This window comes from Mixophyes fleayi, chromosome 8 (genome assembly GCF_038048845.1).
Source record: "Mixophyes fleayi isolate aMixFle1 chromosome 8, aMixFle1.hap1, whole genome shotgun sequence".
NCBI classification, from domain to species: domain Eukaryota; kingdom Metazoa; phylum Chordata; class Amphibia; order Anura; family Limnodynastidae; genus Mixophyes; species Mixophyes fleayi.
Genome location: NC_134409.1, coordinates 58,669,156 through 58,685,003, shown reverse-complemented (window position 1 = coordinate 58,685,003; position 15,848 = coordinate 58,669,156). Strand labels below are relative to the sequence as shown.

At 38.6% G+C, this 15,848-nt stretch overlaps 1 protein-coding gene and 1 long non-coding RNA gene across 4 annotated transcripts in view; one reads left to right on the top strand and one right to left on the bottom strand.

Moving 5' to 3' along the window:
• Positions 1-15,848, bottom strand: part of LOC142099309 (uncharacterized) — a 151,603-nt gene that overhangs the window by 22,121 nt on the left and 113,634 nt on the right. The gene's annotated exons all lie outside the window — the stretch shown is intronic.
• The window catches only part of LOC142099302 (complement factor H-related protein 2-like), a 51,963-nt gene that overhangs the window by 5,824 nt on the left and 30,291 nt on the right, over positions 1-15,848 (top strand). For 2 of the 3 annotated variants that reach the window (XM_075182629.1, XM_075182627.1), the window contains exons 2-5: positions 4,765-4,941; positions 7,694-7,799; positions 12,050-12,126; positions 14,291-14,476. In XM_075182629.1, coding sequence (XP_075038730.1) covers positions 4,765-4,941; positions 7,694-7,799; positions 12,050-12,126; positions 14,291-14,476 — 546 coding nt within the window. The remainder of the gene's footprint in view (positions 1-4,764; positions 4,942-7,693; positions 7,800-12,049; positions 12,127-14,290; positions 14,477-15,848) is intronic. The other variant, XM_075182628.1, reaches the window with a different exon arrangement.

The window sequence follows — 15,848 nt, the reverse complement described above, 5'->3', positions numbered from 1 at the left end:
AAACCATGCCCGTTGCTTTACAACATTCATCTGCTAATTCGTGGTTTACCTATGATGATAGACTGTCCATTTAGAATATACTATCACAGCATTTCCTGCAACTGTTTAATTGTATCAGTTATGGAATATGTGTTTTATCTAACAGTTTTTTACATCTCCCTATTCCGGATATAGTGTATGGCATGCTTTCATTGAAAGATAGCATCGGACAATGAAAGAGATACCGATGTATTGACAATGGAACTGTGCTGCTAATTCTGAATGCAACTAATACCACTTTCACACTGCCGCCCCTGCAATATCCTGGGTTTTTGAAGCCGGGTTTTTGCAGGGGCTCGGAGCGTCCCAGCTCAGAAACACCATTCATACTGCACCTTGGACCCGGGAATTTCCCGGGTTGACCCCATTCATACTGCACAAGTCTGTGCCCTGGCAATTTGTGGGAGTCATCACCAGAGCACTTTTCATTGGCTGAAAGCTGGAATATGAAAAAAAAATCTCTCTCTCTCTCTCTCTCTCTCTCTCCCCTATGCAAAAACCCGACCCGGAAATTACCCCTCGATAAATCCCGGGTTGAAGCAATATATATTTTTAGATCTGTAGAGTCAAGATTACAACTGTGACACTGCGCAATGTATCTTTTAAATTGAAAAGGAATATTGATTGGAATAGTATTGGAACAAAATTGAACAACCATCTTTGGTTGGAAAAAGGTTTTTCTAGTTTATTAATCAGTGCACTGATTAGGATACATTTGAGATATACAGACTATGTGTATTTATATACCCGGAGATCTTTGTTGTATAAAATTTGTTGATTTTCATATTATAGTTTAGTTTTAATAAAATGGTGATTTATATCTACACTTTTTTTATGAACTCATTTATATGTGGCTAATGGTAATTTATTTCTAAGTACTATAATTAAAATGTTTAATTCATTGTGAACTATCACACTCAGAGCTATGATGTGGTAGATAATATCTTGCGCATACATACCTGCTCCCCAGGCCAGTCAAGCAACAGAATTGGGCTTTTAAAAGCCCAAAAATCTGTTCTATAATCGAACTGGTTGAGGTATCCATGGATCGGTATGCAACCTCTTGCTCTGTGTTTAGATGTTAAATTGGTGTGAGGAGCCAAGGACAGAAAGAGTAAGCATTGTCTCCTTTATAATTAATGTGTATTGGGACTCAAAATTGTGTACAAATGAGTGTGAAATCTACATCTGATCACAAGTACAAGAACACGCCCTTTCTGATGTCAGCCTATGTTAGAGTGTCCCTTTCCTCCTCATCCTGCCTCTCTCGTCACAGGCGGACGAAAGTGTCAGATTCAAGCAAATTTTGCATTTGTGCATACTGCTTTTTTCAGGGCATGAGCAGAACAAACCTGTGTGTTTTTTAATTATGAAATTCTGCATCTGCCCCAAAGAGTCTCGCATCAGCACAATGAGTAATTTTTATTTAATTTTAAGATGCAAAATCTTGTAGCTGCTTAGGTTCAGTTGGTTAATCCTAAATATGTTTGGTGTCTTGTTCTAAAAGACAAATAAATATGGAAGTTCTCACCATCCTGTTTAAAGAATGAATAAACCTAAAATACAAACGTAGCCTAAATTAGAGAGCTACTAACAATAAGCACATATATGTTAAAGTTGCATAAACTTTTTTAAGACCTAAAGTTGCTTTATTATACAATTAGGTTTGACAAATGTGTGCACATGCCCATGACATTAATATTTGCTTATATTTGTCTGTGCTTCACTGCTATATTTCCGTACCTCTCAACATTTCGAAACCCAAACGCAAGACAAAATAAACACCACTCCCATTCCATATAAACTCCGTCCACTAATGGACATATTTGGGGAAAAACTCCACCCATTTTTCTGTTAAGCCGCACTCCTTTTGTGGCCCACAAATCTGGATGTCCCACCAAAATATTATGGTGTCGACATTCTAAATGTCGACATGTTCATTGTCGACATTTCAACTACATCCCACTTGGGTGACCAGATTTCTTGCATACAAAACATTTACATGTTTCACATTGCCGACTAGAGTTCTTGCTCCAATCTTGTGCCTTAAATGCTGATTTTGCTCTGGGTACAATGCCATTTCTTGTACTCTCAGCTCGTTGCCTGTATTCTTTGAAAAGCTTATCTCTGATGTTTTCTTATGTGAGCTTGTTCTCTAGTCGAGCATTAAGTACCTTTCATTGCTACTCGGTGGTCTCACAATCCACTGAGTAGCAATGTTATCTTAAATTTCTTCATTTTACAAACAAGCGCTCTACTATTTCTAAGATTCTCCTTATGTAGTCCTGCATATGCTGATGCTTAAAAGAGTTTTGTTTGCTATGGTTTTCATATTAAATACAATTTATTGCAGAGATTTGCTTTTTTATTCATTTTTTCACACACATTTTATTTGAAGTTTCATATTTGCATATGTGTATAATTGTATTATCTATTCTAGGTTTTTGACCTTTCTTACTCCATTTATCTGGGAGTGGAATAGGGCTGGTCTGTTGAGTACCTTATTAGCAGAAACTTTACCTTAAAATTCCCTGAATGGTAATTCTGGTTTGTTAGTTTGGCAAATGTAAACTTTATTTAGTTACTGTTATTAACAGCTACATTCTTAAGCTTATGGCTTTCTCTGATGTCCTGGGTCCACGGGCTGGCTGGCATACTTTAGCCCGGGGGGGCCAGCATGCAGCACTGGCCCATAAATATCGGCCCACCAGCCCTAGTGTTAAAACAGTAGCATACATGCTTTAAAATTAGGCCTCCCTCCACCCCCAACATTAAAATAATAATATTCACATTTGCTTAAATAGATCTATTTCCCTCCAACCAACCCTGACATTAAATTAATAGCAAACACATTTAATAAATGGACCTATTTCCCTGCTATCAGCACCATCATTAAATTAATAGTATATTTATAGTTAATTAACTTTCTTTATATATATACTGCCCCCCATACACAATCTTTAAATATAGCCCCCCCACGCACAATCTTTATATACTGGCCCCCCACACACAATCTTTATATACTGCCCCTCCCACACACACTATAGTTATATACTGCACACACACACACTATAGTTATATACTGCACACACGCACTATAGATATATACTGCACACACACACACACACACATAATGAAAGGTGTCTGGTCCTGTAGTAGGGGGGGCCAGCCACCAAGTAATAGAGACTTCTGTCCTGCCCAGAGTACATGTAGCCCCCTGCCCCCCCAGCCCCACCTTCCTTGCCTGGATCCATAAACTGTTAGCAGTGGATAATATGTGGTATTATTAACAACTTAACAAACTACAAAACCAATACAGTCCAGCAATTGTCACCATAGGAACAGACTTTATTTCAGCAGAGATATATATCAATTAAATATCAATGGGGTTTCCCACTTCAATTAAACAATTTTATTAATAGTTATACTTTTTTGCTAGAAGTTCCTCATTTTTTTGTACAGAATCTGATTTTTTGAGAGGCTTTTTTATAGTCAACCCTAGCAAGGCCTGCATACTTTAAGGTCAGTAGTGGTTGGTGGTTGAAACAAATCTACTGACTTAATCAAAAGTTTAAGCATCTTTGTTGGATTTGCAGACCAGTAACACTTGTAAAGACTTCTAGATTGTAACAGTCTTGGCAGAGGGTGCTCATTATACAGAGATTTGAATGCAATATTTTTCATTTTGCAAAACTATTTTGCGCTGCAGGGGGAAAATTTTGAAATGTGCAAACTGATATAGAGTGATAAAAAAAAATGCTTTTGCACCCCTTGCATCGCAACATGGTTTATCCAGGGGCAATTTTTCTTCCTTTTCCTGGATTTGCTCCTAACTCTAAACAAGGCTTCAAGCATATAGGTGCGTCTGGAGAAAAGATATGCCAATCATCATCAGCAACAACTAATGCTAGGTAATACTTACTTAAATCGCAATTCTGCTATAATGACCCGTGGAGATATCTGCATGAAATTAAGCTTTTACAGTGACTTTCAATCTTCTCTATATAAATAATGTAAGACTTTGAATCTATAAGTACATTTTTATTCTTTCTACTAATTTCATGTGACTTTTAGCCAGCAAGTGTAGTTTCTCAATTGGATACTGTTTATATTTGACCACAGCAAATCTTTTGCTTGCAATTTATTTTTCACAGTATTTATTGTGAGACAAATCATTGTATCTCTTGTTCTGTCACAGTTACTTAGTTGGTTGGTCAAATTATTTATTATTATTATTATTATTATTACTCTTTGTTTATATGGCACCACAAGATATCCGCGGCGCCGTACACAATACAAAAATACAATACAGACAGTATACCAAGGTAAATGTAATTTAGAGTTACTTTTTTGTATCAGCAATTGATAATATAGTTTATACTTCTCTGGCCATCGGTTTTAGTTAGCAGTATATAATATATGATATATTATTAATGAATTCATATGTTTTGTTTTTTAATTTTTATGATGAATTAAAGATATTTGTACTATTCCTCAAAAAAATAGTATGTTTATTTTCTACATATTAGATTTGCTTAATTAGTACTCATTGTTTCAATTAGCACTAGTCATTTTTCTTTGGTTTTAAATGTATTATTATATTGTATTTACTTTGCTGCAATTTGTAATAGATGTACAATGAAAATGGTGACATAACATTGTGACATACCAAAAAAAACAAAATGTAATACGACATGCTAAATCATCACTTCTTTTTATTCTCAGCTATATGTGCAAAACCATCACAGATGCAAAATGCAGAACTGCTGGGTGACTGGAGGGATGAAACATACCCAAGCGGCAGTATTGCAAGTTATAGTTGCCGCCCTGGATATATTAATTCATTTAAAAAGGTTTGCTTAGAAGGAAAATGGGAAATTTTGAAAAACAAACAATGCAAAAGTAAGTATAATAATATAGGATCAAAAGTGTACCTATCTTTGAAGCATATTATTAATTCTATCATCAACATTCATCATCAACATTTATTTATATAGCACCATTAAATTCCATAGTGCTTTACAATTGGGGACAAATACAGTTATAAACAATACTGGGTGATACAGACAAAAAGGTAAGAAGGCTTTTGTAAGATGTCCAGATCATTTGGTTTTAGACACATAATAAAACTAACTCACTTCTGCCCACTATAAAGCTCTTTCTGCACTATTGTGCTAGTTGTGCTATTTTCCAGAATTTTAAATCTTTGTCATATGACTGCCTGATTACTTTGTGCATTCCCTGCACTGACCTATGGCTGTAAATAGAATAATACATATTAATATTTAAAGCATCATTCACACATAGAAGATTTTTTTCCTTTAAAGTACATTACGTACATTTTAAGTGTGCATCTGATTTTTGTTAGCTATGCTCCTATAAATCACTATTTCCTTTTCAAAAGCTCTCTTGCTGGCCAACTAACTGGCTGCACAGGACCACAGCTCTCAGCATGTCATGTGTTGGCAGTGTGGGGAGAAGCAGGTTGTCACAGTGCAGACCAGGGGCACTGTGACAACCCGCGAGAGAGCTGCTGCGATGCGACCGCTATATAGTACAGTGCTGCTATGTAGGGGCACTTCTTTAGTGGAGGGGTTTCTGGAGACCCTGCAGACGGTGGTCAGAAGGGTGTTCCAAACCCTCTCTGCTAACTACATCATGTGTCATGTGACTGTGGTTGTCATGAAAGTTCAGAATCATAAATCATTAATAGCAACCTGAAGGGGAAAAAAAAGGAATATGGTAAATACCAAAATTCCTCTAAGAGCCACCACATGGATTTATTTCCAAAAATACCTGATTGACGAGATTGCTGCTTTAATGAATTCTGAAAGCTTCAATCATCATCATCATCATCATTTATTTATATAGCGCCACTAATTCCGCAGCGCTGTACAGAGAACTCACTCACATCAGTCCCTGCCCCATTGGGGCTTACAGTCTAAATTCCCTAACACACACACACACACACACACAGAGATAGACAGACACACAGACTAGGGTCAATTTGTTAGCAGCCAATTAACCTACCAGTATGTTTTTGGCGTGTGGGAGGAAACCGGAGCACCCGGAGGCAACCCACGCAAACACAGGGAGAACATACAAACTCCTCACAGATAAGGCCATGGTCGGGAATTTAACTCATGACCCCAGTGCCGTAAGCCAGATGTGCTAACCACTATGCCACTGTGCTGCCCCAATGTTCAATGTTGTGGTTCAAGAAGGAAAATGCCATATGAAAGCTTTATCCTGCTATGTAATTTAGACTGTTAATCCAATAGTTTTGTATTTGGTTTTGCAACAGAAAAGGCCTGGGTAACACATGTCCATGATGTAATAAGAGAATTCACTGTATTAAATATTTATTCCTACAAGTATTTGTACTTGTCAATTTCCCAGTTTTTTAAAATTCCACAAAAGTAAAATAGCAGCTAGCTTGCTTTATATGCTACTCATGTAATTCTTAGAACCACCAGTTCCTATTCTGCATTTGATATGAAGACCACCTAGCTTAAACTTCATCTCATGTGTGAGACAAACAGTAAGAAAGACAAATGTACCATAGACACTAGATATTTAAAAAAAATTATAATCATGTACACTGTAAGCTGCTCACCAAAAATGTACTGCAAAACCTTATAACAATTATGAAGAAAAAAATAAGTAAGAAAAGATAGTAGTAATATACAGACAAAAGTATATGTTAAAAGTAATTCAAATGTTTATTATGTCACTATACAATTGTGCATAAAACACAACATTATTAGGAAGCAAACAAACTCAATGCTAAAAGACAACTAACATTATATTGCCCTGCTATGTGATTCTTATTTATGCAAGAAGTAAATTATTTATAATAAGGTTTATTTATAGAGTTTCCCCTACCTCTTCTAATGCTATGATCATAATTACAATTCACCTTCAGTAAATCGAGCTGTGAGTGAACAGGCCTCTCTCCCCAACAATCAGCCAAACATTAAATCAGTAGTTTTTTTGTTTAATTACAAGGCCTCCTTTACCCAATCAGCCCCATAGTTTAATTAATAGCATTTAGATTTAAAAATATGCATTTAGTCCCAATATCAAACATTTAATAATTAGACCTCCTTCCCCTAACCAGACCGACATTAAAAAGTGTTTACGTGGAATAAATTAGCCTCCTTATACCCAACCACCCTCAACATTAAATTAATAGCACTCACATTTAAGAAGCAGACATACTTTATTATGCCGGCTTCCTGTCACTGGGCAAGTAAAACCCTGAGGTGCTGCCCCGTGGCACACCCTACATTAATATTTATCTGGGGGGCTAGAAATTTTGCATATAGTAGGAAGGCTTTGCGCCCCTTTGGTCTTGCGCCTTTGTTACAGCCCTGCATTTTTTTTAACAAGCTTTTGGTGAGAACACCTATGCTAAACTAACTTGGATAAACAATTGCTACTCATATGTGACATGTGGTAATATAAGTTTGGTTGACACAGTGGGACATTCATTCACTTGTGTTCCTGTGAAGAGATACAAAAAGATGTACTGTGAGATCAGAGGACATGTTTGGAGAATCGTTAGTCTGGCTGGTTGAAGACATGAGAGAATAGGTTGATATTTTATTGCACATGCATTATTATAATTTCTAATTATTTCTTCTCATAACAGAGAGGTCATGTGGCAATCCTGGTGATATTCTTTTTGGCACATTTGAGCTAAGATATGAAGATGAGTTTGTATTTGGAGCTGTTGTGGAATACTCTTGTGAAGAAGGGTAAGTATAAACAAATGTGATTAAAAAAGACATGCTAAAATGAAATATATTGTTTTCAAAATAGTATTTGTGGGATGATTCTTGCTGAGTATTATTTCACTAGCTGAAGTACCTGGCATTGTCTTTGTTTAAATCTTCAAGTTATTAAATAAACAATGCGCTGGATTTAACTGTCAACATTTTTTAAAAAAAAGTAGCTTAGAAGCTCTTCCAACTCACCCATTAGGTGGCTGCCCAGTGTCATTGTTGTTTTTATATTAAATCCATCCAGTGGAAGGCCCACAACAGGCTCCCCGGGTCAAAGTTCTAGCCACCATACACCAACAGGAGGTCTGACAGGGACTACAATTCCCTAGTAGGTGTTCTGGGATCCAATGTTACCAGTCTGTGAAGTTTTCGCCCAAATCCTTTTAGTATAATGCTCATAACAGGATCCCCGGGTCAAAGTTCTGCCCAGCATACACCAACGGTAGGTCCGACTGAGACCCTAACCCCCTTAAAACCTGCCCTGGATTCAACTGGACCATGCCAATCAATGCAGTGGTGTCCCAATGTATAACCAGACAGGCAAACAAAACAAATCCATCCAGTGGAAAGCCCAAAACAGGCTCTCAAAGTTCTGGCCCGCGTACACTGACGGGAGGTCCGACCAGGACCTTAACCCCCTAATATGTCTTCTGGGATCCAATGTTACCAGTCCGTGAAGTTTTTTTCCAAACCCATCCAGTGGTAGGCTCAGAACTGGCTCCCCGGGTTAAAGTTCTGCCGAGCGTACACCAATGGGAGGTCTGACCAGGACCCTAACCCCCTTAAATCCTGGCCATGATCTAACTGGACCACCTCATGGTGGTTTCATCCCAATCGGTGCAGTGGAGACCGAATGCATAATTGGACAGACAAACAAACCAAATCCATCCAGTAAAAGGCCCAGAATAGGCTCCCGGGTCAAAGTTCTGGCCAGAGTACAGCTACAGGAGGTCTGACTGTGAGCTCAGCCCCCTGATATATGTTCTGGCATTCACTGTTACCAGTCTGTGAAGTTTTTTGTCCAAATCCATCCAGTAGATGGCTCAGAACAGGCTCCCCAGGTCAAAGTTCTGCCGAGCATACACTAACGGGAGGTCCATCCGGTACCCTAACCCTATTAAAACCTGCCCAGGATCCAACTGGACCACCTTGCATTGGTTTGATCTCAATCGGTGCAGTGGTGTCCAGATGCAAACAAACTAAATCCATTCAGTGGAGGGCCCAGAACAGGCTCCCCTGGTTGAAGTTTTGGGCAGCGTCCACCAACGGAAGGTCCGACTGAGACCTACACCCCCTAGTATGTCTTCTGGGATCCAATATTAAAATTCTTTTGAAATTTTTGTACAAATCCACTGTAACAGATTCTGGATACTACTATTACTAATCTTGATTAGCGCTGGCTTACCTGAGGTGCGGAGTCTAACGATCTCCCCGGTGTTTACCAAGAACCGCCGCAAGGCGGGGTGGGCTTCGCTGCCAGGAGTCGCAGGTCGCGGTCCCCAGGTTCGCCCCAAGATGTAGTACAGCGGAGTGAAGCGGAGGTAGCGGAGTCAAACAAGCTGGTTCGGTACACAGGAATGGAGTCAGGCAGAATCAGAAGGCAACTCGGAGTCAACAAGCCAGGTTCAGTACACGGGTCACAAGAATAGGAGAATGGTCAGCAAGCCAGGTCGGTACACAGGGATAGGAGAGCCAGAGAAGTCAAACAGGCAGAGATCAGCACACAGGAAGACACTGGAAACTGGAAGACACTGCAATCCACGAAGAACAGGAGCCAGGAACAGGTAAGTGTTGCTCTGACACTCAGCGAGTGTCAGAGTGAGGTTTTTATGCTGAAGGGGATTCAAAATCCCCGCCTCTGGGTTGTGGTCATGTGACCGCCTCCGGGTGCGGTCACGTGGTCCTGGATGCGGAAGTGCGGCTTCTGGACGGAGCGGCGGGGATCAGGTAAGTCTGTTACATCCACCCAGTGGAAGACTCAGAACAGGCTCGCGGGTCAAATTTCTGGCCAGTGGACACCAACGGAAGGTCCAACTGGGTCCCTAAACCCCTTAATATCTGCCCGGGATCCAACTGGATCACCTCGCCTTGGTTTCATCCGAATAGGTGCAGGGGTGTGGAAGATATTCGCCTACAAACAAGCAAACTGCTGTAACAACAACTCCACTGCGCCCTACATCTCCACCCTCCTCTCTATTCATGCTCCATCCCACCCTCTCCGTTCTGCCTCTGACCGTCGCCTCTCTCACTTCTAACTCTGCTCTCCAGCTACTTAGCCCTCCTCCTCGAGGGTCCTCCACCCCACGTCCACTCTTGCTCCCTCCTCTTCCCTGGGGGTCTCCCTGTCTTCCGCGCCCTCCTTCTTGGGCCCCGTCGTTTGCGGATCCTTCCTCCCCCTTCCCCACCCTCTCTAGCTGTGCATTGAGCTTATTGAGTTACTGTGCTTACTGTTTACTGTACTGTGCTGTCTCCCATTGTATTGTAATTTGTTTATCCCTGTACGGCGCTACGGACACCTTGTGGCGCCTTATAAATAAAAATTAATAATAATTATTATTATTATTATTATTATTAATATTTATTTATAAGGCGCCACAAGGCATCCGCAGCGCCGTACAGAGACAAACAAAATCACAATACAATGGGAGACAGCACAGTACAGTAAACACAGCAACTCAGTACGCTCAATGCACAGCTAGAGAGGGCGGGGAAGGGGGAGGAAGGATCCGCAAACGACGGGGCCCAAGAAAGAGGGCGCGGAAGACAGGGAGACCCCCAGGGGGGAGGAGGGAGCGAGAGTGGACGTGGGGTGGAGGACCCTCGAGGAGGAGGGCTAAGTAGCTGGAGAGCAGAGTTAGAAGTGGTGGAAACAGGAGGAGAGATGGCCCTGCTCAGAGGAGCGTACAATCTAAGGGGAGGGGTGGACAGACAGAGAGACGCAGGGGAGAGAGGGAGAGTAGGGGGACAGAGGCAGAAGATAAGGTAGGAAGTTAAGTGGGAGACAGAAAGGCTTTAAGAAAAAGGTGGGTTTTTAGGGCCCGTTTAAAGCTGGACAGATTAGGGGAATAATAATAATAATAATATTTATAATGTTCCTCCTTGGGCTACTGTTGAATTTGGGTCAATATAACATATTTGACATTACTTTAATAGGCAAGTACTATGGAAGACTTCACTCATATTAATAACTCAGGGCAAAACAAATAGTATTAATTTTTAACCACATTTTGCCTCTCCTTCTCCTTTCTATATTCCTTCTATTCCTTCAACTGCAAAGTGATTAATATGTGTGTGTTTGTGTGTTGGTGTCATGTACAAACTTCACACCTTAATTCAGCAAATTAAACTGAGCTATTTGTCATGAAGTTCTATTTTCACACAATCAGTTGATGGAATCTATTATTTTAATTTGTACGATTAAGCCAATGAGAAAAATATTCCTGTTCTGTACAGGTGTAGCTGGAAGCACTTGCCATATATTACACATATTTGCTAAAAAAGGTGACCATTAATCACTAGGACTGCACAACATTTAGAATATGTTTAATGGCTATTTAAAAAATGTAACAGCAAATCATATGTTTACTAAATCCTCAAGGGCTATTCGCTGGAAACACTGTGCACTTACAATGGCTTTTGGACACACCTTGTAAAATTGAAGTACATTTAGTTTTGCAGGTAACTGTATAAAGATTAAATCAAAGTCCACCCTATAACTAAAAAATCAAAAATATTCTGTAGTTACTCTCAGGTGGTGAAGAATTATATTGCAGGGATGGAATGGTGCAAACCTGCAAAGACCCCTGTAAATGCTTAACTCCTCACAGCAGCTGGTGCAACATTTTGCACTCCTGCAGATTTGTATCACTAGAACTTCAGGCCACTGTGAAATGACCTGTTCACTGCAATTACACAAAGTTTCAGACTTTTACTAATAATAACGTTTATCAAATGACAACAATGCTTCCCGACTGACTACATTTAAATAGAAATTGTCACTGATGGCTACAATACAAACTTTAGTCCAAAACCTTTAAAGACCAAAAAAATAGTCTGACACTCTTAAATCATTTGAAAACCACCAAACTTTAATTTATCATTTTGTTTAGCTTTTATTAGTGTGAAATCAATAGACTTTTGTCTCCATTTGTTAATATAAAGCACATGCTAAATATTTAAGTACAAACCATAACTTTGCATTCACTTCTATGTTTCTAACACAGTTATCAGATGATGAGCAAACAAAAAACTAGAGTATGCTCTGCTACGGGTTGGACGAATCAGCCTCCTCATTGTGAAGGTAATTTTGAGTCAGTATCATATGATAAGGTAAAAAACTATTAGTTTGATTTAGAGATAGATGCAAATTTTGCCTGGGTACGGAATTTGCAGCCGAGCAAAAGAGTAAATCCAGCTAGAAGGTGCAATTTTGCACCTTAGCACCAAGTTGTGTTTCAGAGGGAGGGGATAAAATGTGCAAACAGATTTGATGGGAGGGCAGTGTATCCTAGCTCAACTTTAAATTGCAGTGTAGAAATAAAACTACCCAGTATTTCTTTGCTAGATTAAAAAAACAGGCAGTATTTTCCTGCAATTGCAGGGAGAATACCTTAAGGTCTTGGTATGTGGGGAGTGTGGAAAATCTCCAGACCTGCATTGTGCAAAAGTGTGAACATCATATCAAAGTCCAAATTCCTACCACTGTAGTACCACCCCTTTAATTAATTCACCTCTGAGGCTTTTCTCACCCCTGTGCTGAGACTTTTATGCCACTCTTTGGGCTAGTCACACTCCAACATCAATAATCTATTTATGCAGAATCAGCACAAATTATACCTTGCTTTTTTTCAGTAGACTTTTTGAGAAAATACCATCATTTTGTTCTTACTTTCTGACATGACAAAGACAATCTACACTAACTGGCCAAAAACTGTACTATTTTTTAGCAAAACTGAAAAAAATTAAGTAAAACCAAATGTGTGTAGTTTTTTCGAATCACTACCAGGAAATACTACATTTCCAAAACAGCAAAAGGCAGAAGTTTAGACATTGATTTTCATAATAACAATTTGCACTTGAAAATGAAAATGCTTTTTTTTTGCAATTTTTGCTTCAATGTAAATCATAAAATGTGTTGGTATAATATGATAGCTCAACAGGCATGCCATTTAAAAACTCGACAATCTACTGCATCAAATGAATGGACACGTGAGTTTATTGAAGCCAGATCTAGGCATTATGATCACCAGACAATAACTAGTAAGGGAGCACATGTTTGGAAGAGGACTATGCCCTTTCAAATGAGGGGCCTCCATAGTTTCTTGGAGCTTTCTTGGATGTGGATGAAAGAGATCTGGGCATTGCAAAACCCCTCCCTCATTCTGGCTTCCTTAATGATGTCTGTAGGGTGTGATTAACAAACAATAATCACTAAGCATCCACATCATGTGAAAGAGAGGATTCAACCTTAGCACTTTTGATGTATATGCTGACAATGAGTACAACTCGGCCTTAAGAGGTTAAATAAAATGTTTCTGTTTGTCTCCTAAAACATTACTTGGAATAGACTTATTTTTTTTTTTATTAAAAATGAGAGACAAAATTATAATAATACAAAATGAAAAATTACATTTGTCCACATAACTTAATGAATTTTGCCCCCTACATCAACAAATAATGATTGCCCCCCCCCCCCCCCCACACACACACACCCTAATTTATAGGGAAATGGTGACTCCTTTTGTGTTCTGAAAGGCAAGATAGTTCAAACAGCATGCAGTTTGGACAATCCCGCTTCTAACAACACCTCTTTTTCTGTCTGTTACCAATGTGTAATGTGGTGCTTTGCATAACAAATAATTTAAGTAGTTTGGCCTTTAGTAAATCTAACGGTTTTGAAACTGGTTAAAACAATGTCTAAAATAGGTTCTTTTTCAAAACCTCCTTTTAGTAATCTCTACCTGTCCTGATCTGATGCAAAATTGAAGGGTTTATGCAGAGTAAAAATAGGTGTGAAACCTTCCACAGAGCAAAGAATTCCCCCACCCCTTTATGTAATTTTAAAAATCCCACTCCGCAAAATAAAATCTAATTTTTGCCCTGCACCGCAAAACTAGGCATACCTGTGCACCTGCTCTGTACTTGGTAAATAATGTCCTCACTCCTCTCAAGTCCTCCCAATGGTCAGGAGAAAACTTCTTTGTCTCTGCAAATGCTGTCTCCTCACTCCAAACCTATACACTTTGGCAGAAATCTAGACGTTGTGCTTTATTATTATATAATCCTAAATACAGAAGAAAATTAAATTAAATGCTTCTCTCCAGGAAGTTCATTGCTTCATTCTTGCATATCCTATTTCTAAGATAGGAATTTAGCCTAATTTAACATTAGTTATTTTCTAATGCATTATTCTTCAACATCACTTTTTCTCTTTACCTGTATTTTATTTTCTAATTTCATTACAGTTCGCATGTGTCCCCCAATGGAGGATGACAGCATTAGAGTTTTGACTACTATCTTTGCTGATGAATATTTTGTAGGTCATGTCATTCGTTTGGAATGCAAAAACTCAAAAGATAAGCTCACTGGACCATCTGAGATTTTCTGCACGACCAATGGAACATGGAATATGGTTCCTCCAACTTGTAAAGGTGAGGTAATGTTATGTTTAAGAATTTTTTACAGGTTTTGTTACACTATTTAAATAAGATGTTTAGTTAATAAGAAAGTATTTTAACATTTGTTTAAAAATCAAACCTCGGACAGTACAGTTTTAGAAGTTCACTGTATCATGTTTGTCATTGTTAATTAAAAACCACCAAAATGTAGGAAATTTAGCTTGAATGTGGTCACACCCGAATCGGCTAGATCATGTGAGAACCAGTGCAAACATGGTCAATTCCGTATAGCTTTCTCAAATTAAAATTTTAAACATTTTAAATAGCATTTTCAATTTTAAAGGGATCTAAAATTTGAAAAATTCTGTCCAACTTTTGCATAGTGACTAATAACAGAGAAAAATAGCAGGTGTCCAGCAACATAGCAAATGCAAATAGAATAAAAAGGATCACAAATTGTAGCAAAGTATGTGATCTTTTACATATATACTGTATTTGTGAATATAATGACTTGCTAGTTATACTTCAGCCAAAAAAAAAGATGCGCATAATTTCTATCAAATAGACCTTTAAAAGGGCGTTCAAATATCAACACACAAAATTATATAAAACATCAAATTTATTGAATAAAACATATAAACTTACAATATTGTCACTACTACACCCATTAAGCTAATTAACATACATTAAAAAAGTTAAAAGACAACAGAAATCACCATAATAATTATATCTAATAGTAATAGATCTAACTACAAACTCTGCACATGCAGCACGTAGTCTGTAGAGACATATTGCAAACATGGGGGGGATTTAAATGGGAATACTGTAAAATAACCGCAATAGAACCAATTAAACCCACAATGAGAGGGGGGATCGATTCAGTACTCTCTGTAAAACAGAGGCCTTTTGAATATTCGCATTGAGGTCTCTTTTTCCACAAGGCCTCAATGAATCCATTGAATTAAATACATTCTAAGATTATTCTTGTCTAACCCTAAGTATTGGCTATGCTACAATAAACCTTAGATCTAGCTGTAGCACAATCTGTTAATGTACAGCATAACTATGTTAAGCTTTCTGGTTTGATTTGGTTAGGAGCTGACGAGAGACAGGAGCTCCAAGAGAAACAAATGAATGTGACGCATTGATTAAACACATGTGGCTGTGTATTTAAACACTGAGGGCCTCATTTAGAGTCGGACGCAAGTCCTTCTGTTGAGTGCAAAACGCACTTTTGGCCAAAGATTCGTCTTGGTTAGCACTTCTCTGCACTTAGAGAGGTGGAACGGGGGGGTAGTGGGCGAGCCTAGCAATGTAAAGGTGTGTTCACGCACTTTACATACTATTTTGAGTTGAAAGCAAGCGCATATAGGTCTCTAGAATATGTATCGTTTGCGGGTGTTTT